Below are 26,077 nucleotides of genomic sequence, written 5' to 3' on the forward strand. Positions count from 1 at the left end.
CCTCTCAATGCAGTCCTGTTAGCCCCTGCATGTCCCAAGTCCTTCTCCCTAGCGCTAACTCTCAACCCTGCGCTGCTCCGTCCAAGACCCACTACTCTTCCCCCCCCCCCCCCCCCCCCCCAGTGATAGTGTCCCTTCTAGTGGTGCTTGTTTTTGTGTTGTATCTCTGTGGCCGTGCTGACTGTGTGGTTCTTAGATTTTCTCTCAGCAGCAACCCCTTGTCTCTCTCCCTTGACCAGGCTGTCAGTGTCTCTCCCCTGACTGCACTGTCACTGTTGCTCCTCACTAGACATTCTCAGCAGAGACACCGCATTGGACATTTATCATGAATGTTCCCAATGCAGCTGGACCATGAGGCTTCTTGTTGTGCATGTTTGTGGGTGTGTTGTGCTGTGCTGTGCTGTGCTGTACAGTGTGTGTGTGTGTGTGTGTGTGTGTGTGTGTGTGTGTGTGTGTGTGTGTGTGTGTGTGTGTGTGTGTGTGTGTGTGTGTGTGTGTGTGTGTGTGTGTGTGTGTGTGTGTGTGTGTGTGTGTGTGGATGGCGTGTGTATACGAATGTGGAGTTGGAAATGGTATAGCTGCAAAACATGGATAGTACAATTTAATGTATATATGTGTGTGTGTGTGTGTGTGCGAATGCGCCTCTGCGTGTGTGTGTGTGTCAATGTTGTTTGCGTGAGATTATAAATACATATTTAGAGAGTAAGATTGCGTGTTGCGTGACAAGTGGTGTATATGTTTGTTTTAGGTTTTTTCGTGTGTCTGCATGTTCGTTTGAGGCTGTAGTTCCATGTTTTGTGTTTGTTTTCATGGTCTCTGTGTGCGACTGTATGTATGTGTGTGTGTGTGGTGTGTGTATGTGTGTGTGCACGCGTGTGCGTGCGTGCATGCATGCATGTGTGTGTGTGTGTGTGTGTTTGTGCTTCTCTTTGTTGCTACTCCAAACGTGACCCTGCCGGTGACCAAGTAAAGGTTTGTGACTCTGTGCCTGTGTTGTAACTGCCATGCCCACCGCTCCAGGAGGCTGAGGCTCAGGCTGGGGCACACTCACAGGGGTTATAACCTGTTATAACCTGTTATAACCAACTGCCTAAATGTGCACTTCACTATGCTGACTGTGTCTGCTCGTGTGCTCGACCTCTGGCAGCACATACCCCTTATCCTACTATGGCAAAGGGCATCAGTCTTTGTCACGAGTATCACTGGCACGCCCTCAATACCAGAGGGGGTGTTGTCGTATCTTTAAACCAGTTAACATAGTTGAACATCATCACTTTTTTTCTCTTTAGGGTGTGTAGAGTGATTGGTGCAATTAGAGTGTGATTGGTGCAATTAGAGTGTGATTGGCACAAATGTGACACAGTATATGAACACAAGAGTTGATAAGCTAGCTATAGGGAAATAGCTTTTAATACATTATTTATTCCGCCAGATACTTGACATTCATATCAGACAATGATAGAAGGGGCGATGCTCTTTGTGAAGGCAATACATGTGTCTCCTTGGATGTGTTCAGAATGCCACTAGCATCCGTGCTGAATACCATGTAGGAAGAGGACTCCCCTCAGCAATGGCAACTGATGATCTGTCAATTTCTTATCATGCCACACCCTATGAGTTTCCGTATGTTCTTCTGTGAGTTTGTCAACCTCCTACATCTCTAAAGCATGTAATCTGCGGTGACGACCTGACCAGCTGTCACACTCGGTTTCTCTATGATAAGTCTTTAAATGACCCCTGTGATATGTCAGAGCAGAAGTTAGTTTTGCTATTAAGTGCCCAGTGTAAAGTCTTGTTTCTGTGGGTCTGTCCTGTAGTGAAGTGGTGTTCTGCCAAATATAGATATTGCCAAATAGGTAAATTTATTCATTCCACAAGGGCGTACACATAACCCCTCTATCTCGCGCTCACTGTCTGTAACGGTGTTTGTCTTTTACTCTGAACTGAGAGTGGAATTGCTTTACTGGCATGGGTAACACATCTGTATTGCCAAAGCTAATAGTATGAACATGAATATAATATGCAATAGAATATTACATAGACAGTGTTACACACATATGTATCAGAATATTATTGTCTTCTGCGGAACACATTTATCTCCCCTTTGTAAATGTATTTATTTGGGAGCCGTGTGAGGGGCTACATTCTTTCTGTATCTCTCTTGATCTCCAATAAACATGTCCTTCTCACTCGCCCAATTGCCTGTGATTCTTTTGACCACAAGTCATTTGAAAAAATCAAATCACTTTATTCAAGCCTTAGGCTTAGATTGTTTATGTAAAATGTGATTTAGGTCACTCCTCACATAAAAAAAACGTGAACAAATTTGTGGAAAAACAAATGGTGCTCATCCTTAGGATTATATTTTCCAAAGCGTTAAGATGCATGGGATACACTGAAACATCTTTTTGCTTTCTCCATTAGCATATCATAGGCTATATTTATTGTATGCGTAAAGGTGCAATAAAAACCTATGGCCTACTTCTTGGGCCACTGCATCTAAACTATATTAAAATCACAGAAAAGCTCCCTGAGCACATGTCTGATGTTATTTCTACTATCATGCAGACACACTTCATAAGCAGACACAGGTCAGGACAACATACTGTACAGCCCGTTTCATACATGAAACCCCATAGGTCTCCAGCAGAGGGAGCCAGCAACTTACGGTGAAATATGTGTCTGTACATTATGAAGACTGAGCCTGCTACGCATCCAGTTACTTTTTTAAATAATAGTCAGTAGAAACAGAATCAAATTATCTGTGTAACAATGTAGGTCTAAATGTGGTTTTGAATTGTTATGGAAACACCAATGCAGAGTTTCACTGAAGGACTGAACTGAACAGAGTTTTACCAAGAGTCTACCAAGATCTGTAGGAATGTGCCTCAATTGTGTTCTATGTGTAACTGCTTGTCTCCACCAGACATTTAATGTATATAAGGCATAAGCTAATGCTGTACACTAGTAACTCCAAAAGAAACTAAATCGGGTTCATTCAAACTGCGCAACAGTACTCCTGCCCTCTCATTGGACAGCGGCAGTAAGTAGCCGCTTACCGACTGTTGTTTCGTCCCACAACTTGAACACAGGAGGGAACGAACTGCTGAACACCCACTGCATGACAGGAACTACTCCTGACCAGAGCTCCTGACCAGCAGAGTTGATTTGGTATTGTAACTCAGAGGTGTATCAACTGAATGAGTGAAAGAGTGTGCATAAACCGAAAGGATGTTGGTCACCATAGGATAATGAAGCGCTGGACTGTATTGATATGTGCGGTCGTTGCAGTATTCTGTTGGTAAGTTGAATGAGCTAGTTGGTCATCTAAAGTGTTGTTTCACTTAACGTTAGTTACTGCACTCTGTGTTGTCATTACTTGGCACGTAACCGAGCAGTAGTTTTATTGTTTTGGCAAAGTCTTTAAGGTTTGAACTGTAGAACAACCTACCTGAACCTTAGGCAAGCTAGCAATGCTAGCTGCGGAGGTAACATTAACCAAACATGCCGTAACGTCAGTTGAAAGCATCAACATGCCTGAACTGCCGAAGTAACGAAGGTGGCAGGTGCTAGATTGTTGTAAAATAGAGATCAGAGGGCTTGTATAACCTACCATGCAATTCTTTGTTACAGTCCCTGGTAGAATATGCATATTTATCGATAAATTTTGGCCTTAGTTAAGGGGAGTTTGGTGGTAAGATGGGATGACATTGCTAACGCTAAATGATTTGGGATTTGGCAAGCTAGCTTTATAGATAGCAAGCTTTGAACTGACGTTGGTTGATGGTTACACGCGACGTGGCCCCTGAAGCTTCGGTGCCAACCACAAGCATGTCACTTCATGTGTGGTTATGCAGGAATCCGTGGCTATCGGCATCTAGCTACCTACGTATTCAGCGTTTTTTTGGTGTCTAATGTGTTCATAGCATTTGTTATGCTATTTGTTAGATAGCTTTATTGTTACTCTGCGATACATAACAACGGATCTGTGCTTAGTGACTAGCAATGTGAGCATTGCTGTCAATGCGAAGCTAGCCCAGATCACTTCAATGACAGTGCCGTGGCTAATATGCCAACTTTGATGTTGAGGTCCCATTCCATGTTAAAAGTTGATTACATGCCGGTCAAGTGTGTGTGTGTGTGTGTGCGTTGTGAGGGGGGATAAGTGTCCTGATCTATACAGCAATTGCTGATGTAACAGTTTCCTGTCCCAAGGTTGTTATGACGTTTCCCTGCCTCTCGTCATGTTGCGTCCTCTTGGGGGCATCTGTTGGCAACGGCAACTTTGTTTGACCTTTTAGTGTAAAGTGCTAAAAACAAACTTTGATACGAATGTTCATCTACCCTAATCTTGAAATCTGATACGTCACAATAACATAGGAGATGAGTCATTTTTGTATATCTCGTGTAAACGCCACTCCCACTTCCTCCTCATAAGATAACCAAGTAGATTAAGTATAGTGTTAGTTAGAGTAGAGTGTTTTGTTATCCCTAAATGTTTTCTTTTTCAAAGGTGTTTTGACAGTTCATTATTGTTATTGTGAACTGAACACCCATTTAAAAACATCGTTGTCTTATCAAGCCACTCAGGGCACATGTCATCTACTGATATTGTAATTTAATACAACCCGGAGCAATTATGTGACATCCGGGTTGACGTGACGTGAACCTTGTTCTCGAACACCTGTCCTGGGATTACCTGTCCTAGATATGTCTTCATATTTTTAGTACTGGTGTGTAATGTTCAGATGAGGCCAAATTAATTACTATTGCTCCCTTGGTGTCGTAAATAGTCTGAGCCATGTTGGCAAGCCCTTTGGATTTTGTTCTGTAGGTTATTTTTCAGTTTCCTACTCTGTCATCCTGAGGCATCAGTACAGTAGTTATGCTGATAAAAAGGGACTAATCTGTGGAAAGATGTACATCAAGATCATAATTGGCTTACATCAGCACTGTCAAACGGCCTTCAACAAGAAGCTCTTCCTGTTTCAGTAACAACATCCCCAGGTTTTCTTTCCTTGGCGCATGAAACAGTGGGAAAGTATCATAATCATTGCAGCTATTTTACCCTTTTGGTTTTAAACTTTTGTTTTTGGTGGAGGGGTGTTTGAGAAGAGACAGCTGTGACATTGAGGTGTCCCATTCTCTGGCAGTCCTTTCACCCGACCTGACTGCCCGGTGTGAGATTTTGGCTGGCCCTCGGTCTGATACAACGACACTGAAAAACTCCTCATCGCTCAAAGGGCTGCTCTGTCTACTCTTTTGTTGTGCACCTCATGGCATTAGCCTGACCTTAGCATGATTTCTTGTGAAAGTTGCCCGTTTTCTGTTCTTCAAAGTTGCCTTTTTTCTGTAATTCAAAGTTACCTTTTTTCTGTTCTTCAAAGTTTCCCTTTTCTGTTCTTTTTTTCAAATTTTTGTAGTCCAGACCGGTAAACATTCAAGTGTTTTTTGTTGGTCTGGATTTAAGAAGCTTAGCTATTGAGTATTTGACATTCTGAGCATAGCATGCAGGGCTTTACACTGACTTCTCTAGGTATGTAATCTAATAGGGCAATCTAATGACGGCTGACACCCCCTATTAAGATACTCTATTTATTTTTTAAATCACCCTTTTTAGGTTAAGATAATAGGTGTTCACAGTTTTTAAGGGTTTGTTTTTGTATGTAGGTAACCCCCAGCATCCCAGCCTTAGAACATTTGTTTTATTCCATAGTAAGCCTTCATAGGACCCACGGGGCCCAAAGCGTTTATGGCTCTCTCTAGTGCTGGTGTCCTACATTTTAGTAATAGAAATATGGCCCATATGCTCTCACGATAAAGATGTCCACAGTGGGTTTAAGAGGAAAAGTCAGTGAGATTATGTGTAAGGTTGAGTCTTTATGCTTAGTGATTTCATGCTAATAGCACATGTGTAACTGCATTTAGCTTGTACTTTCTGCACTACAGAATAATGTTAGTCTGGTCCAGGATTGCTCTAACATGATTATTGTTTAGGTGCGGGAAAGATTATCCAGTATCAGCTGAAAGTCCTTTCCCGTTTTCATATAGTATTATTATTTTTGTATCTTTTCATAAAGGATTATCTTTCTGTTACTATCTCACATTGCACACCATTTGATTTCATTACTATGATGCAGTGTATGTGAACATGACCCAGTTTTTTTCCAGCACTTGTGGGGGGGGGGGGGGGGGGGGGTGACCATGGCGTTTGCTACAGTGCCTCTTTAGCACTCTGCTGAAGTATCACTGCTACCATAATGCAATCTGCCCCTCCGCCCATTCTCTCTACGGGAAGTGTTGTTATGTAATGGTTTTATAACAGACCCTGTGCCATCCCTGTTTACCAGGCACCCAGTTGGACATGTGTGTTGCTCTGAGCAAAGACTGGCTGCCTCCCAGGCCCAGGCCCAGACCCAGCCCACACAGGACACCAGTCTGCTGCAGGATCCCTCACAGGAGGCAGACGCAGGACAGGTATGCCTGCAGCACTAGCTGAGGCTCATGTTACCAGCAGCACTTATTCCATTCAGTGTTGTGTGTATATATATGTCTTGCAATGAAATGTGACCGGTACAAACATTGCTCTTTGTAGCTGCTCTGTCAATGGCCACTGACCAGCATGTTTTATAGCTACATGTAATTTAACACAATGTTTAACAGTGTTTTAGCTTAAAGTATAACATTGTCAAACAACGTCTATAGCCAGGAACAGATAACTGTATGTAGTTTATGGAATTAGATTTAGCTCCATTATCTGTATGGCGTGTTGAGTGTTTTGATGACTTAAGACAAAGCGTGCTGACTTTTTCTGTCATCTGTATCTCCCGCTGAACAGAATGATGAGTTGTCAGAGGCCCAAGAGGCGGGACCTCCGTCTGAAACCAGCGTGCCGACAGAAGGCAGCCCTGTTGAAGAGGAGACATGGTCTCTGGGCCCTGCAGACACTGGAGAACAAGAGCAGGTACTGCACAGTATCACGTAGAGAACGTAGTCACTGACCAAGCGGTTAGGCAACAAATAGGATTTACCTTGCAGTTCAAGTGATCTATTACTCTCTGTCGTACTATGGAGCTGCACGTCCAGTTCTTTTTAAAGATATATGTGAGCATTATGGTTTTGTAAAGCATTTTCCTACTGCTGATGTGGAAGGTTTATAAAACATTTTATAAAAAGTGAATGCACTAAGTATACAGTTTATGAATGTATAGGATATGTGAAGTTTATTTTGGTAGGTTCACACTGAAATGTAGCTGTCAAATGATTGGGTGGCCTTGTCATGTACCAAATGAAATGCTTGATTGAATTCCCTCTTTGTTCACCATTCAAAATGGACTGCATATGTCAGTTGTCTATAATTTCTCATCATTAATGAGATGTCAGTTGAGGTTCATTCTGTGCTAAGATATGTTTCTTTGCACAGGCCCCAGGAACAGAAGTGATAATGAGGGCAGAAGAACCAGTGCTGGAGATGGAGGTGGCGACTGATGCCGACCAGGACCCAGAGCCTCCTGTACCTGAGCCCCAGGAGGGCCCTGTCCAGCAGCCCTCCACAGGCATCACTGAGCCTGCGGTGGCCTTGCCAGCCTCTCCCAGCACTGCAGACACCACCAGCCTGGATAGCAGAGCATCTACCAGCGCACCTACCTCATTGGAGTCAGCTGTCGAAGGGTAAGCCCAGAGGTCTCTTGCTGGAACCTGGGGTTACCCCAAGGCAGCCCTCATCTTCCAAATCCCATGCCAGACTTAGCAGTGTGTCTGTGTGTGCGTGTGTCTGTGTATACGTGTGTCTGTGTATACGTGTGTCTGTGTTTGCATGTGTCTGTGTGTGGCTGTGTCTGTCTGTCTGTCTGTCTGTCTGTCTGTCTGTCTGTCTGTCTGTCTGTCTGTCTGTCTGTCTGTCTGTGTTCTTCCACCACCCCTGATGTCTCTCTCCTCACCCAGTGCCCCAGAGTCCTTAGTAGCCGACCACTCTGCACCTCCAGCACCCAGCACGGATTCCTCCCCAGCTGACTGTGAGGTTGAAGGCTATAGCACTGTGCTTAAAGAGTGAGTTTCCTCTGTCTCTTGCCCTGCCTCCCTGTCTGTCTGGCCTCGGCTACAAGTAGTCCAATCTGGAATGCGTGTTTCGCTGTAGTTAGCTCTCACCCCTCTACCATTCTGTTTGTCTCAGTCTACCAGCAGTGCTAGAGAACACCAATGCATCAGGAGGAGGGAAGGGGACCAGTACAGACATGGATTCCCCAGCTGCGCAGTCAGGCCAGGGCAGCAACGCCTCGTCCAGCATGCAGAAAGACAAGGTGAGCAGCATGTGTATCTAGGAATGTGTAGCTAGGTTCATTTGATGTAGTGATACAGTCCTACTATCCTCAGTATTCATTATCCTATCCTCAATATTCGTTATCCTGTCCTTTCCTCAGCTTTCGTTTATCCTGTCCTTTCCTCAGCTTTCGTTTATCCTATCCTCAGTATTCGTGTTGCTAGGAATGTGCCGCTAGGAATTTGCAGCCAGGAATGTGTAGCTAGGAATGTGTGTGTGTGTGCGTTTGTGTTTTTTCTGCTTTTGTATGTCTTGACCATACCAACTTGTGTATAACCGTTGCATGTGATTTTATTTACAGGGTATTAGCACCCAAATTGCCAAGGAGGTGGACTCTTCGGCACCAACTAAGGACCAAGAGGACATCCCTACTTTTGATGAATGGAAGAAGAAAATGCTGGAAGTAGAGATAGAGAAAAGTGAGGCAGTGTGGACTGTGCCTTGTCATTCTGAAGCCTCTTCAGTGTATTGGGTTTTGCTGTCTTATTCACCATGAAGTTGTTAGCTGTCTGGTTACGGTCATGCTTTTCACACTTTTCTCCATACTGCGTGTTGGTTATGTAACCGCGATGTCTTAGCACTGCTGCCAGTTTTTCTATACTGGTACGTGTCACTTTGTAGTCCCTAGGGAGGTTAACTGTTTTACGGCCTTGCCCTCAATTATTGATGCAGTTTATTTATTTTTCACTTTTGAACTTGAGCTTGGTTATGCTTACAATATTTCTGGAGAGAGTTTTTGCCTGGCCACCCTCTCTTACACAGAGTGCCTTGGGCATCTCTATCAGTTTGCTTACACAGAGTGCCTTGAGACACATAACTCATCATTACATTTTCAGCACAAATCAAATGAACCTGGTCTAGTGTGACTCCTCTAGCGCTCCAGCTAAGCTGTACTGTCCTCCTCCCAGGTCAGATCACACACACGTCTGCCAATGGGGGCAACCATGTGGCCAAGAAGGCACAGAAGAACTTACAGAACAACTACGCATCTGTAGAGTGTGGGGCCAAGATCTTATCCTCAAACCCTGAAGCAAAGGTGTGTGTGGACCTTATGAAGCAATGAGCTGGGAAGACTCAAAAAGTTTCAAAAACAAAAAGTTGAAGGTGTGCTTAACCATGTATCTTTTTTTTTTCTTGTGTTTTTGCTTCTTAGAGTACATCTGCCATTTTAATGGAGAACATGGACCTGTATATGCTGAACCCATGCAGCAACAAGATCTGGTAATGAGCGTGTCTTTGAGTGGCTCTCTGGGCTCTGCCCCAAAGAATGGCTTCAACCAAATCATCTTATCACTAGTGCCACATATGTGGTTGGTTGTAAATATTACCATCACTATCCATAGTATAACTGTTAAAGCGATGAAAAGAAGGCGTGAGTTATTATGCCATATTGTAGTGCTTCTGCGCCTGTCTCACTGACTCATGCTTTTGAAGTTGAGCAGGACGTGAAACAGGAGCTCAAAATGGGCTTCAGTAGAGAGCCGGTTTCACTGGGCCATGCCAGTAAATTCACTCTTCTCTTCTCTTACACGACCCAACACACTTTTCCCCTTTGCTCCTCCACCCCACAGGTTTGTGATTGAGCTCTGTGAGCCCATTCAGGTGAAGAAGGTGGACATCGCCAACTTCGAACTCTTCTCCTCCACACCCAAGGACTTCCTGGTGTCCATTAGTGACAGGTCTGCATTGTTTATGTTGACCCTTGGTTAGGGATAGTAGCTATACTAAGGGATGATTTGGGGATGATTCAATTAAAATAATGTGGTGGTATCATCAAGGAAAAGGGATTTACATGTTCAAATGGAGCTCTTCAACCTCCATCCAAAAACAAAAAAAAACATTTGCTTAGTGAAATGGCTGTTTTTCAGGTACCCAACGAATAAGTGGGTCAAGCTGGGTACATTTCATGCCCGTGATGAACGCACTGTCCAGAGCTTTCCACTAGATGAGCATCTCTTTGCCAAATATGTCAAGGTACATTTGATATAGTGCTACAGTCCTACTATTCTCAGTACTCTTATTCTTTCCTCAGTACTCTTATCCTATCCCCAGTACTCCTATCCTATCCTCAGTACTCTTATCCTGTCCACAGTACTCTTATCCTATCCTCAGTATTCAATATCCTATCCTATCCTCAGTATTCAATATCCTATCCTATCCTCAGTATTCGGTATCCTATCCTCAGTGTTTTTATCCTTCCCTCTGTTTTCTTTATCCTATCCTTTGTATTGTTCTGGGGTTAAAACCCTCATAATTCCCCTCAGAGGCTGACTGCATATGTTGTTTCTCAGTTTATTTTTAACCAACTTTAACCAATTTCTCAAGTGATGCTTTTCAGCATTTTGGACTTTATAGTACTACACATAAACACTGCACTTCAAACCAGGTCCATCTCAACGTGTGAAAGTGCCTAACATTTCCAGCTTTAATGAAAGATAAGAAACGGTTATTTGCACTCGGCCTACATGTACTCAAACATATTCACAGCTTTTAACCGGCTCTTCTCCTGTGTATTTGTTTTCTTTCCTGCTTCAGATGTTCACCAAGTACATAAAGGTTAGCCTTTCTTCTCTCTTAGATGCTCACGGATAAATGGGTAATATGGAATGCCAGGTGGTGTTGGTGGCTAACGCTTAGCACTAGGCTAATTAAAATTAGGCACTTATCATTTTGATGATTAGCACCTTAGCAATGTCAGTAGAATAGATAACAATGCTAAACTGAGATACTGAGTGTGTTCCATGTCGACCCCTTGAGCCCTTCGAGCCCCGACTTTCAGGGGTTAGGGGGCCACACTGACAAAATCAGCAGAATGCAGGGCACTGAAAATGCCCGTATCATACCCTGAATTCGGTCGATTTATGTAGTGTTATTTGATGGTCACTACTCGCCCCAACGGCCATCATCTTGGCTACATACGGAAGAGGAGGAGCCAAAGCTAGCTTTTCATTTTATAACGAAAACAATGGCGGACATGATGGTTAGCGGTGGCTAAGGTGGCAGAGGCTGTAGATCACCAGGCTACAGACCGTAAATGTAGTAATTAAACAACTGTACTGATATTAAATGTACTACTAACATGCCATTATCAAATTAAAGCCAGTGACATCAGTATTTTGGTTGATTTCACGATGTATAGGCTACCGACAGTTAGCATACCGAGCTAGGTAGCATTACCATTAGAATTGCATTGCAGATATGCTAAGCTATCGGGCTATTCCCCCACCCAGTGCCTGTGGCCATAGACATGTATACGTAGACGCCGCCTCCACTGCTTCTCGGCGAAACGCGTCGCCGCCATATTGTTACAGGAGCTCTCTGACGTCAGAGGTCTGTCAAACGTGTCAAACAACCGCAAGTTGCCAGGAGCTGCGGTTTGTCTGGATACAAATCACGATAACCTTTTACATTTCGCAACCAATTTCATGGAGTATTCAAGGGTTTATGCTCTACGTGAAGTGTGTGAAAAAGATTTGCCTCTACATTACTTTGAATCTCGCTAGTTAAATCGCCAGTCATTCATGTGCATGGGTCTATGATAAACGCGCACCTGTCTTGCACAGCTCGTGCACTTTGAAAATACTGAGAAGATCTATAAACTATCGAAATAGTGCTTCTTTAGTTACTAGGTATTGACCATCATTAAGAGAAAGAGCATACATCAAATAGTGAGAAACTGGCAGTCAGTGTGTTTTTCATAGTTTAATAGTTCCTTTTCAAGTATGTGCATTAAGAAACATTGAACAGTGCAATTGGCAATACACAGTTATTTCACAAATCAACATTACAAAAAAAGCTATATATTTCTATAGCAGTAAAAATATACACATCTCAATATATACATACACATCTCAATAGTTGAAATGTAATATAAATAACATAGCATATATATAATACAATATAATATAATGACTCAGTATAATGTGCAATGGAATTATGGAAAGCCAAAAATGACATAATTAAAAATAAATACATATGTAAAAATGTGAGTCATAAATAAATAAAATGACTAAAAATGCACCAAAGAAAAGCATTAGAAAAAATATATCATGCAGTTATGTGAATGGAAATGGAAAATGAGTCCTTTTTATTTACTGTTACATTTATTTACGCTTACATTAATTCCCAAATATATTTCTTCCTCCTTTTATTTTTCTATTTATTTACACATTTTTTACCGTACTATTTCCCGTACCGTATTTATTTCTTCTCGCGCCTTTTTACATTTCTTTCTCCTACATTTACATTTCTGGCTGTATTTATTTCTGGCTGCATTTATTTCTGTATTCATTCTTGTCTCGGTATGCAAATGAGGTGGGCTATCATTGGCCAGCGCACCGTCTCTCTCATTGGTCGAGCTGCTTACCCCACTCTCCCCTAGCTCTGTATTCTTATAACCAAAGCTATGCAAGCTAACCAGCTAACTCACGTTAGTCACCTTCACACACACATATCACCTTCACACACACTGATCATACCCAAGCTGTCAACCTTAACGTATGAGGTTTATCGTTTTGCTTGCCATGGTTCAGTTAGTTTAGCTAACGGAAGCTAAGCAGTGCACAGTTAGTTTAGCTAACGGAAGCTAACCAAGTTAAACAGTGCACCGTTAGTTTAGCTAACAGAAGCTAAGCAAGTTAACCACAACCAGTGCACATCAGCAGTTGAGATCCTTGTCCGCTCTCGTCAGCTCGGTTGTAACGTGAACTGCAGGACGTGATACATAGCTTTTGCAGAGCTTTGTCAACACAATATCCCCCCTAATGACAAGTGAGAAAAAAATCGCTGGATTTGTCACCCAAACCCATGAAATCAGGCCACACATAACGTGAGGATTGTAATAACTCTAAGGCAATGTGTGCAGCTCTTTAACTTTCTCAAAAAGTTGATAGATAGTCTCTTTATTGATCCCTCGTGGAAATGAACTGTCGTGCATCTACAATGAAAGTACTATACACCAAAGCTATAAAATGAGACGTTTGCGTCCCCTATTTTGTTGCTATCTGCACAACAGGTAGCGGGGATCTTCGTTTGAGTATGGCGTATTGTAGCGAGCGAGCAGGGTAAGAAATCTGGAGTCAAGGTCTCAGCCAAATAGACATCCTATTACGCTCAACCATCTCTGCGAAGCCTCGAAGCTCCCTCGCCACCATACTCCAAGTGATCGGTGGATTCATTACAAAAAAATTGTGATTCAAATTGCATCAAAATAGCTTTCAATCTCTTCCGATCTCTCCATACAGCTTCTCAGTTCTCACCAACACTTAGGCCAGAGGCCTAGCGAGACCAATGAGCGAAACGGTGCGCTGGCCAATGATAGCCCACCTCATTTGCATACTGAGACAAGAATGAATACGGAAATAAATGCAGCCAGAAATAAATGCAGCCAGAAATGTAAATGTAGGAGAAAGAAATGTAAAAAGGCGCGAGAAGAAATAAATACGGTACGGGAAATAGTACGGTAAAAAATGTGTCATATATTGTGTGAAATTCTATATTGTGTCAATTGCACTGCATAGATCTGAAAATGTTATGAGCATGATTGTATATGTCAAATTGTACAAATGTACAAATATATATATATATATATATATATATATATATATATATATATATATATATATATATATATATATATATATATATATTATATAATATGAATATATACCTATACTTAAAATATATTACATTATATTATATTGTATCACATATTATATATATCATATGTTATTCCATATGGAAAGCCAAAAATGACATAATTAAAAATAAATACATATGTAAAAATGTGAGTCATAAATAAATAAAATGACTAAAAATGCACCAAAGAAAAGCATTAGAAAAAATATGTCATGCAGTTATGTGAATGGAAATGGAAAAGTAGTCCTTTTTATTTACTGTTACATTTATTTACGCTTACATTTATTCCCAAATACATTTCTTCCTCCTTTTATTTTTCTATTTATTTACACATTTTTTTGTAATTGTTTTTTTAATCCCCAAGTATTTCCAATGCTTTCTACTCATTTATGTATGCACACACAATATATGATATAATATAATAATTTAATCTAGGCTAGAACCCTTTAAAAAGTATCGTATTTTTTCGACTGTTGCCAGTCTAATTGCAGCGTGCTCAGTTTTGCAATGTGGTGCAGCCTGATTTTGTGGAATATGAATATATACCTATACTTAAAATATATTATATTATATTGTATCACATATTATATATATCATATATATGTTATTCCATTGCACATTTCTTAATGCACAGTCATTCATTTCTTAATGCACATACTTGAAAAGGAACTATTAAACTATGAAAAACACACTGACTGCCAGTATTTCACTATTTGATGTATGCTCTTTCTCTTAATGATGGTCAATACGTAGTAACTAAAGAAGCACTATTTCGATAGTTTATAGAGCTTCTCAGTATTTTCAAAGTGCACGAGCTGTGCAAGACAGGTGCGCGTTTATCATAGACCCATGCACATGAATGACTGGCGATTTAACTAGCGAGATTCAAAGTAATGTAGAGGCAAATCTTTTTCACACACTTCACGTAGAGCATAAACCCTTGAATACTCCATGAAATTGGTTGCGAAATGTAAAAGGTTATCGTGATTTGTATCCAGACAAACCGCAGCTCCTGGCAACTTGCGGTTGTTTAACACGTTTGACAGACCTCTGGCGTAAGAACGCTCCTGTAACAATATGGCGGCGACGCGTTTCGCCGAGGCAACGGGCAGTGGAGGCGGCGTCTACGTATACATGTCTATGCCTGTGGCTAGTCCGAAAAAAGGTGCATCTAAATAAACGACAGATGGCTATGTCAGTCATTGGACAGTGTTAAACAACTGTACTGACATTAAATGTACTACTAACATTAAAGCCAGTGACATCAGTGTTTTGGTTGATTTCACGATGTATAGGCTACCGACAGTTAGCATACCAAGTTAGGTAGCATTACCATTAGAATTGCATGGCAGTTATGCAAGATAGCTGGCTATTTAGTTTTCCCGGGAATCGCGAGCAGATTTGCGTCCGTCACTTCCACCAGGTGCTTCTATTTGATAAAGCACCCCCTGAGCGATGAGGAGTGCACTGTAGATGTCAGGGCCCTGTACTACAGGTCCCTGTATTACAGGGGTTAGTGCAAAGTGTAGGGTCGGAACACACTCACTAACAAGTTACCGTGATACACTTTGTTTTCCAAGTTATGTCATTTATGGTGGCTTGACTTTTGTGGCTTAATGTAGCGTTCTGTGTGAGCTAGCTTTTGACAATTAACCGCTGCCAGGCTTAAAAATCTTGCTAAGATCGAAACCCTTTTGCATTGTGAAATATTTTGTTGTTTACTTTAAGTTTATTTTTACAGCGAAAGGAGGACACAAGCCAAGTCTCCCCCTGTGACTAGCTTTGTTCTTTAAGAAACAGTACTGTATTATGCAGTCCATTCATTTGCGATCTGTTCTTTGATTACAGCCACTGATTGAAGCTTTGCGCTTTGTCATGTGCATGTAGCATTGAGCATGTCAATAGTGTTTCCTGATGTGTGTGTGTGTGTGTGTGTGTGTGTGTGTGTGTGTGTTGTCGTCGTCTGCAGGTGGAGCTGCTGTCTCACTTCGGCTCAGAGCACTTCTGTCCTCTCAGCCTCATCAGGTATTCTAATCTCATCTTCGATCTCTCTCTATCTCTATTCCTCTCTTTCGCAGACTTAACTGCTGTTCTTTTAGGATCTGCTCTCTAAAACACTGGGCTAATACAACACAAAACAATACAACAACACGCTGTTCCTGTATTGACAAAACCAATCCTAAGGCTAAAAGTAGCTCTCAAAAGGCCACTTCTGAAGCAACAAAAAAAATCTGGTCCTGATTTTAAGGCTCGTACATTTCTTTCGTACAAGTCATCTTGAAATTATTTCTGTCTTTGCCACCTGATAACAACAATGTTGCATGTATGAACTGGAACAGAACAAAGACTTAAACCACTAATAGTGGGCGCTATAATTTAGTGCGTTCTTTAATACATGTTGGTTTCCATAGGAATTAGGTCAACCCTGTCTTTGCGCTTGCCTTAGAACTCCATGATAAAATCTTGATTGCAGATATATGCTCAGGTTTTATGTGGAAGAACTCTTAAAAAAACATTTAGTTCAACTCTCATTCTCAAATCAGATTCTGTCTGAGGATGGGTCTCAGTCCAGTGGAGCTTGGTTCACTGTAAAGTACTTCACTCATAGCATGCATCCATGTCCAGTTTGATGGCTATCCTGGACAATGGGAGGAAAACATAATGTGTACTCTCAAAGGGTATGCTTGCACACTCCGTACTCTTCATGTCCGTAGAACATTGGGGGTACACACTGAACTTTTACATTGGGCATGCTTCAATGAGGGAACGCCTCTTTTCTATTGAAACAACTGGTCTATTGGAAGAGCTGAAGGGGTACACTGAGTTCAGGACATGGTGTTCTTAAGACCCAGCACACCCTCTTTTTCACCATGCTACTGATGGTTTTTCTTGTAACACATTATAAATTGTGTGTGTGTGTGTGTGTGTGCGTGTGTGTGTGTGTGTGTGTGAAATTACAGAAACATGTTGTTCAGTGCCCACTGACGTAGTATTTTAGGTGCCATTAATGTCCTAATCATAATAGAGTGTATAGCTCATGGCGTATAAAGGAACTTTAGATGAGTCTGTTGTTGTTATTTTTATTTCTTTTGAAACAATGAAGCACTGACCTGTACTGTAACTGGGTGTGTCAGATCCTGATAAGTTGGTAGCAGTAGTGCCCCTGTGTCAGCGTGTCTGTTTCTTCTGCCTGACTCGCTATGTCTGTCAGATGAGGAAAACTAGAACTAGCTGTGTCTGTTTGATAGTGTGTGTGCCCCCTGGTGTCCAAGCCCTGTAATGTCACCTTTGCAATTGTGTCCATAGTGATCCTTATCCTAGCATCTGTTATTCAGTCCGCCAGTGCCACCTGCAGTCCAACGCAGGCCACTGCTCAGTGAACCTCCTGCTGTTGGGTTTCTAGTAAACTGAGCACTGAGGAGTGGTGCTGATTGAACCTGTTGATCCTCTTTTAGGGTCTTTGGCACCAGCATGGTGGAGGAGTATGAGGAGATCTCGGATCCGTTAGAAAGAACCGACACCGTGGACGATGATGATGGTAGGAACTCAGCACATTGGGCACAATAACTGAAATGATGTGTAACTTTGTGTGTGTGTGTGTGTGTGTGTGTGTGTGGACCTTTGGTGATGGCCTGGTAACTGTATAAATTGTCCCGGTTCCCTCTACAGATTATCCCCTTGGTCATGTAGCATCGGAGGCCACACCTTCCAATAACCTTATTGGATCGGCAAAGGGTAAGCTGCCAACACAGACAAGTTCAAAGGTTATATGAACGGTTTCCATAACAACAGTGACAAATTACAGCCTTATTCTTGCTATACACAGGCAGAGGTTCGGGCACTGTAAGATGCCATTGATATGTAAAACATTCTTGTAAAATCAGTTTCTTTGTGACACCTAGTTTTAATGAAGAATGTCATTTGGGAAATCCTAATATCATCCTCTTCCTCACAGACGTCATCCTGAACATGGTCAACAATATCGCTGCCAACGTGCTAGGGGGCAGTCCAGAGGGTATTTATCTTCCTTAGATAGCATCCAGTGTTAGTCAATGTGACTTTCCTTAGATAGCATCCAGTGTAAGTCAATGTGACATTCCTTAGATAGCATCCAGTGTTAGATAGCATCCAGTGTAAGTCAATGTGACCTTACTTAGATAGTATCCAGTGTTAGTCAATGTGACTTTACTTAGATAGCATCCAGTGTTAGTCAATGTGACTTTACTTAGAAAGCATCCAGTGTTAGTCAATGAGACTTTCCTTAGGTAGCATCCAGTGTTAGTCAATGTGACTTTCTATAAAGCTGTGACTCAGTGGTTGGCAGCAGTGTGGAGATGGGGTAGATTTCTACTCTGAGGCTGTTGGTTTTCTTTTGTTTCAGGTAATGGCACTGCATCAGCTGGGAACGCCTCTGATTCATCCGCAGCAGCCCAGACCTCCCCTGCTGCCACCCCCACTCTGCAGTAAGCGTTTGTATTGTGGCGTAGATGTGTGCTCCCTTAGCTCGTCTTGTCAGCTGGCACCGTTTGGCACAGTAAGCGCTGAGAGCTTGCTTGCCTTGTAAAAGATTTCTAGTTTTGAAATCCACAGTCAAGTGAATGTGAGCTCAGATCTGTAGCTTTGCATGATAAATAAGCGACACACTGACAGTCTCTGTTTTTCTAATCTCTTCCACTCAGAATTGAGAGCACTGGGGTCAGTCAAGCGGACATGAAAGCGCTCCCCTCAACCTCCACTCAAAAGACCCCCACAGAAGAGACCCCCACACCAGAGGCCACCGAAGCCCCTATGCCCTCCACTGCGGTTGATCCCACGCCAGCGTCCTCTGAGGTCCACCAGATAGTGATCCTGCTGCCAGCAGACGACAGCGACTCAGCAGGAACTCCAGATGCAGACGCAGAAGGCAGTGGAGTGTTGAGGGAAACCACGTTTGAGGAGCTCACCGATGCACGCCTGCAAGAGAGCTCTGTCTACTGTGAAGAGCTTCCTTCATCCTTCTCCTCCTCCTCCTCCTCCTCCTGTATGGCCTCCCTGCAGGAGCACCTCCTTCAGCACTGCTCGGCGCTGCTGGCCCTACAGCGGAGACGCAAGAGGTCTCTGGGGAGACCCTCTAATGTCACTTCCTCCTCCTCCTCCTCCTCCTCCTCCTCCTCCTCCTCCTCCTCCTCCTCCTCCTCCTCCTCATCCTCATCATCATCTCCAGTCTCCTCCGAGCCGCAGCGTATCTCGCCCATGTCTCCAACCCTTCAGGAGGAATCCAGGTCCACCAGAGACCTCGCGTCTCCCTCAACTCAGGGCTCCTCCCTTCCTAAAGAACTTCCGCCCGTCTCAGTCATCCACCCCTTGGCTGACCCTCTGGATCTGGCTCCCAGCCTGACCCCCCTGCTGTCCGAAACCTTCTCTTCAGACCCACCCTCCCACAAATCCACCCCCGCCATGGACCTTAGTGAGTCTTCGGTCTCAGACGCACAAGCAGAGGGCAGCAAGGAAACCGAGGCCCAGAGGAGGAACACCCCCACCCCCTCATCCACTGTCTCCTTACCCCCCTCCACCTCCACCGCCACCACTGCCCGAGAGGGCGCCAGCAGCACCGGTGAGGAGAGACCCACGCTCACAGAGGTAGAGCAGCCCAGCGTGGAGCCAGAGGGTTCGACTCCTGTCCTCAGCGCCAGCGTGACGGAGCAGACCGCCCCTCCATCTGCTCCTCCCTCCTCCTCCCTCACGGAGCCACCTGCCCACCCACCAGGCCCTGAGGACAGGCCCAGGGGAGCAGAGGTGCCCCCGCTCTCACCCCCGCTCTCACCCCCGCCCTCACCCCTCTCCAGGGAGACCACCGATGGGCTCACGGCCACCGAAGAGCCCAAGCTGGAGGACCTCATTGAGGAGGCGATCAGCCAGATCAGTCTCTCCTCTTCCTCTGCATCGTCTGTCTCGGGTTTTACCTCCTCCTCCTCCTCAGCACAGGACATCTTTTCGGAGATGGCGAATGCCACGGAGGTGGCCGGCGGGGGTGGCGGCGGCCAGGGGCACAGCTCGGGCCAGAAGGAGTCGGTGTTCATGCGGCTCAACAACCGCATCAAAGCCCTGGAGATGAACATGTCCCTCAGCGGACGATACCTAGAGCAGCTTAGCCAGAGGTACATCTCTCTCCACACACACCTACACGCACACGCACACGCACACGCACACGCACACACACACACACACACACACACACACACAGACTCAGACTCTCTTTCTGACAATAAAAAGGTTTTCATATATTAAAAGGACATTATCTGTGTCCAAGCAGTTACAAAATAATCTCTGTGTCCAAGCCATTTTTCTTGGTCATTTCAAATTTGAAATACCTTTTTCCCTGACTTCACGTCACCGTCTGCTGTCCAGGTATCGCAAGCAAATGGAGGAGATGCAGAAGGCCTTCAACAAGACCATCATCGCCCTTCAAAACACCTCCAGGATCGCAGAGGAGCAGGTGAGTCGCCTCACGCCAGAGAAGGAGAAATGTATAAGAATATAAAAGTGTTTCATCTGTTCAGTGAACCAATTAACCTTTTCAGTTCAGTTCAGTTCAGTTCGGTTTGGTTTGGACCAATCCATGGTGTTACTGTGCCCGTTAAGTACCTCTCCTGCTGGTGTGTGTGTGTGTATGTGTGTGTTTTTTACAGCGAAAAGGAGGACACAACCCAAATAATCGAAGCTTTGCGCTTTTTGATGTGCATGTAGCATTGAGCATGTCAATAGTGTTTCCTGATGTGTGTGTTCTCCCCCTCAGGACCAGAGGCAGACCGAGTCCATCCTGCTCCTCCAGGGCCAGTTGGAGAACATCACTCAGCTGGTGCTCAACCTGTCCATCAGGGTCAGCCAGCTGCAGAGAGAGGTGACCACTGCTGCTCCCACTGCATCTCACACTGCAGGATATGACAATCTAACGTTTCTATTAGCAGTTAAAGGAACACTATGTTAAAATAGTTTTTAGGTATGTTTTCATAAGAAACTACTTTTGGTATCCTCTTCAAATGGATTTTGATGGTATATGGCCATGTGAAGGACAGATATACACACTTGTCGTTTCCATCCAGGATATGCACTATATAGTTGTGTTGTTTGGGTTGTAAGGGACATGTAAGAAAAGCCTTCAAAGCACTTTGCCAACAATTTTGCCTGTTGGTGAGCTTTTATCACTGCCAACTGGGCAATTGGTGATCTGCCAGGTCCTTGCATGCTTTTTAGGTTGGTAGCTTGCTAGTTTTATACCAAAACTCCGTAATGCTGCTTTAATGCAAGACATTGACGGGTTTCAAGTGACACCACGTAATGACCAAATCACATGTCTATCTTGATGACCAAGAGTGTGACCCGAGATGTGATCTTCGCATTTACAGAGATGAACAGCATTTAGTGCAAAGCACTTCAGAGATTTTGCTAGTCTACTGTATGAGTGCTGTAGTGCTGTTTCCAAAGAGAATGGTTTGCTTTGTCTTTTGACTTTGTTAAGAGACCGTGTGTGTGTGTGTGCGTGTGCGTGTGCGGGTGCGTGTGTGCATTTGTGTGAGTGTGCGTGTGCGTGTGTGTCTGGTGCTGTGTGTGTGTGTGTGTGTGTCAGGGTACCCGCGAGGTCTTAAAAACTTGAAAAAGTCTTAAATTTAGTATTCATAATTTAAGGCCTTGAAAAGGTATTATATTTTGTCAACCGGTCTTAAATTTCGTCAACAGGTCTTAAATTTCCTTCATCAAGTCCACATTTGTTTATTGTTCGTTGTGACAACGAATCTTAGTAGGCTACACCCAAACGTCGCATCCAACAATACGCAACCTGTATATGACTCTGAACTGGCTGAGATGCTGACACGATATAAAGGATAAAACTAGCTAACGTTAGCTATTCACTCGCTGCGCTAGCTAGCTAGACAGTTAACTAGGACACTGCCCTGTCAGGGACAGGGTAATGCTAGTTAATAAGCTTCTGCTATCACAGGCAACAGTGGAGCGGGGCTTTTGGGTGATTAAAGAAATTGAAACGTCTAACATTTTTTTTAGTTGAAATTGGACAACCTTAAATTAATATATGAGATTGAACAACATAAACCCCTATACAGATGAAATAAGTTAACAAGGATAGCAAAACCGATTGATAACGGCAGAAAGGCGTGCTGGACAGGACGTCAGATCACAGTGACACAGGTAGTTTTTTCCCCATTATATGTGAAGGCTGAGATATTCTTAACACTTTATTCAGTCTTACTGGTGGTCCTTTTGTAATACCAACAGGTGCACTTCGTTGTTGCCTATGTACTGTTCTCACTACGTGTTTAGCATTACATCGCATAACTATGTTTCTTGATAACAGCTGTTGCCATTTCCACGAGAGGAGCATTTGAATGATGTCAAAGTAAAAGTCCAATACTAAACGGTGTTTGTTTCCATAACAACAATACAAGTAATATACATTTAACAGCCTATTTTGCTACATTTTTGCTACCTCTTTTATTTGGCATGTTGGTGAGGTTATTATTTTAGAGGACCATTTCTCAATGGTTTTGTTATTTAATGAATGTTTGTTTATTAATAACTTATTTTTAACAAATAACTCAATTATAATTACAAAGAGGGAAATTCGCATCTCTATCACAACTTCCACTTGCTCCCGCAATTTAATTGCAACAAACACCTCAAAAACACAGCAACTTTTATGGAAAAGCTCCCGCTATAATAAGTTGGCTGAACTCATCATACTGGATGAACAGATTGCTGCCAAAGGCTGTAGGATCTGTTGTATTACAACCGCACACAGGTTCACCAACAGACGTATCCAGACACGCAATGCACACACACACACACATCATGTACACAAACACACACTCACACGTCCACCCCTCACAGTTATTGTTTTAAATGGTTCTGTCTTATGATTACATTTTTTAATTTTATTCGTATGCATATCAGGAAAGGTGCGATGTTGGTCTTAAATTTCATCTAAAGTGGTCTTGAAAAGGTCTTAAAAAGTCTTAAATTTGAGATGAAAAATCCTGGGGGTACCCTGGTGTGTGTGTGTCTGTGTGTCTGTGTGTCTGTGTCTGTGTCTGTGTGTCTGTGTCTGTGTCTGTGTGTGTGTGTCTGTGTGTCTGTGTGTGTGTGTGTGTGTGTGTGTGTGTGTGTGTGTGTGTGTGTGTGTGTGTGTGTGTGTGTGTGTGTGCGTGCGTGCGTGCGTGTTGTGGTATCTCCAGTCTTGTGACCAGTGTGTGTTGTGTTGTGTTGTGTCCAGGTGTCAGACAGGCAGAGCTACCTGCTGCTGTGTCTGGTGCTGTGTCTGCTGCTGGGCATCGTCCTCTGCATCAACCACTGCTGCCCCTCCTCCGCCCCACCCACCGCCGAGCCTGGCTCCGCCCACACCAGCAACTACACCTACTGCTTTCCCGAAGGGTGAGCCACGCCCACATGTCACACACCCTGAAACCTCACATGCCTTCAGCATGGTCTGTGTGGTCTCTTGCAAGACAACAAAATAGCATACCAAACAATTCTGTGTGTTCTGGCCCATTGTGAAGTGTCCTATGTGTTGTATGTATATTGGTGACTCAGCATTTTCCAGGCAGTGCCATGGCCCATTACCCCCCTGTTTGTGATCTGGCTGCTGTGGTCCTGCGTCTCGTAGGTCTATGGCTGGTTGTGATGATGATGTGGTCTTCGTCTCGTAGGTCTATGGCTGGTTGTGATGATGATGTGGTCTTGCTTCTCGTAGGTCTCTGGCTGGTTGTGATGATGATGTGGTCTCGCTTCTCATAGGTCTCTGGCTGGTTGTGATGATGATGTGGTCTCGCTTCTCATAGGTCTCTGGCTGGCTGTGATGATGAGCTGGGTCTGAAGAGGAGTGCGTCCTACCCTCTCCTCCAGTCTGCCTTCCAGATTCCCACTACAGAAGGCAAGTGGAGCGTTTCAAAGCTGTTGAATGTGTATCAAACTGCTCAGACTTAAGCAGTGTTACTGGGTTATAATAGTAGCTTAAGCTCATTTCTCTCACTCACTTACTTTGGGAAGTGACAATAGTAGGTCAGCCTGCCATTACTTGCCTTGTATGCAGATATACTCAGTTATACAGTGCATACTAAATTAATTGCATACTCAATGTTTACTTTTGCATACTAAATGTTTACTTTTGCATGTAAAACAAAGAACAGTGGTTTCAAAGATGCGATCACTTAAACTCTGCTTTGCTCTGCTGGTCTAGGTCCAGCTGAGGCTTACAATGTGGAAACTTCCAGAAATCCACTGTTGAATAAAAAGGTACGGTTGCACATCCGACATTCTGCTTGTTGTGTTTTTGCCCAGAGCTGTTCCCTGTGTACCTCTGCAGTCACTCACACTCCTCACACCATCTCTCTTGCCCTCTCCTCCCCATCCCCCTCCTCCTCCTCCTCCCTGCAGAAGAGGCGCTGTAAAGTAAAGCAGAAGAAGGTAGAGACGCTCCAGGCCACTGTGCTCCCAAACCTGCCTCTGGCTAACGGTGGACCGACGTGCTGTAGCGGCGGCCCCAGCTGCGGCGTCCGGCCCCCGGTCCTGCACCTGGACTCCCCGTCCCTCGAGGGAACTTCAGATGGCTCGTCGCACTCCGACGAGCCGTCCTTCTGTGGCGTGGCCACCTGCAGGCGCCTGTGCGACAGTCTGCCAGCGGAGGGTCGCACCCGGGCCGAAAGGCGCGCCTACAAGCGCCGACGGTCCAAACCGAGCTGCGGCAGCGTGGTAGAGATGCTGCAGGCCCCGCGGAGGAGGAGCGACCCCGTGCTCTCAGGCAGCGGGGGGCCCCTCCCCTCCCTGCAGGACCTGATGAAGGGCAAGCAGGAGATGAGCGCGGGGACCCTGGGGGCCACAGCCATTTCTGGGCCGCCTTGACAACCGCTCACGCCGGTGTGCCATCAGTGCCTGTGCACTGGGAGCTGGACAGAGGCCTTGTGAAACCCACTCCTTTGGGGTTTTGTCTCAGTAGTAGTAGAGAGGTGGTGAGGTGACTCCTGCTCAAAGCACCTCTAATGGGACCTCACTTCCACTTCCACTATCCTACCCCCTTGTAATTGTAAAAAAAAGAAAAATGCACCTTACTCGCCCGAGTCCTGGTTTAGATGTTATAGGGCTAATATTAATGGAGTGTTTTCCATTTCCTGGCAAATGTCGGAGAATAGTACACCAGGTGTGACCTGTCAGTCTCTAGAGGCATGTTCAGGTGTAGACACTTTGAGTGTAATTTTTGCTAGTATGGAGACTGGGGAATTTTGAAGAACTCTGTGGATTGAAATAGCTGCTGCTCTTGTCACAAATCAGCTGCCAATGTGACAATAACAGACGCCTTCGTTTTCATTCATCAAGTTGTAATAAGTAGCTATCAGTTGTCATTGTAGGTGTACAATGTAAAAAAGAACAATCACTTTGGGCTTTCAGTCGCTAGGTTACCGCTCATGCCTTTAATCAGATTCATGTTGAATAGAGTGAATAAATAGATTGCTGTAAAGCATAAAGCCCCAAGGCTTGGTGTGCAACTCGCTGAACCATAAAGCTTTTTATTGTTTGTTTCTATTTATTTATTTGTAAAAATCCTATTTTGCCAGAGGTAAACTTTTTCCAGATAACCTATTCTTCCATGGTTTTGTAAACATTTTGTGATCATTCACTGTATTAAAACTGGACACCTGAAAGGTACCTGACACACAATCTAATTCATTTTGTTCTTCTAAACAAAATCTTATCAGTATGTAAGTAATTCCACAAAAATATAAAAAGTGCCAAAGTAGAGCCTTTGAGACACTATATTTGCAGTGAAATGTGATTTTAGGGGCCATGCTTACACACAGCACGCTTACCGAGCAGGGTCATCCATGAAAAAGACATAATGTCTCCATGATATAGAACCATCAGCACCACGTACATGTCATCATTTTAAGAGAACAGCAACCCGAGAGGTCATTTATTGCCATAATTATTTGTATTATCCAAAGTCATTTTAAGCAGTTTAGTAAATATTCAAGATGTATGAAATGTGTACAGGAAGTAAAAGTTCTATCAAGTAAAAGCTTGAAGTAAAAATGTAAGTAATAGTGCTACAGGCTGCATTGACCTTGCTGTGACCGT

General features: G+C 43.8%; 1 protein-coding gene across 1 annotated transcript; it reads left to right on the plus strand.

Moving 5' to 3' along the window:
* The first annotated feature begins 3,150 nt into the window (after window positions 1-3,150).
* On the plus strand, window positions 3,151-25,564 carry LOC308363575 (SUN domain-containing ossification factor). Its single transcript, XM_080836378.1, has 24 exons — window positions 3,151-3,301; window positions 6,351-6,477; window positions 6,839-6,964; window positions 7,424-7,671; window positions 7,945-8,049; window positions 8,174-8,300; window positions 8,622-8,739; window positions 9,229-9,356; window positions 9,474-9,541; window positions 9,892-9,999; window positions 10,189-10,294; window positions 10,856-10,876; window positions 15,927-15,982; window positions 17,413-17,495; window positions 17,627-17,692; window positions 17,913-17,972; window positions 18,339-18,420; window positions 18,637-20,094; window positions 20,345-20,432; window positions 20,733-20,837; window positions 23,223-23,380; window positions 23,788-23,879; window positions 24,186-24,241; window positions 24,383-25,564. The coding sequence occupies exons 1-24, from the start codon at window positions 3,201-3,203 to the stop codon at window positions 24,845-24,847; spliced, it is 4,152 nt and encodes a 1,383-aa protein (XP_080692504.1). The 5' UTR covers window positions 3,151-3,200; the 3' UTR covers window positions 24,848-25,564.
* The last annotated feature ends 513 nt before the right edge of the window (window positions 25,565-26,077 follow it).

Source organism: Sprattus sprattus (genome assembly GCF_963457725.1).
Source record: "Sprattus sprattus genome assembly, chromosome: 4".
NCBI classification, from domain to species: Eukaryota; Metazoa; Chordata; class Actinopteri; order Clupeiformes; family Clupeidae; genus Sprattus; species Sprattus sprattus.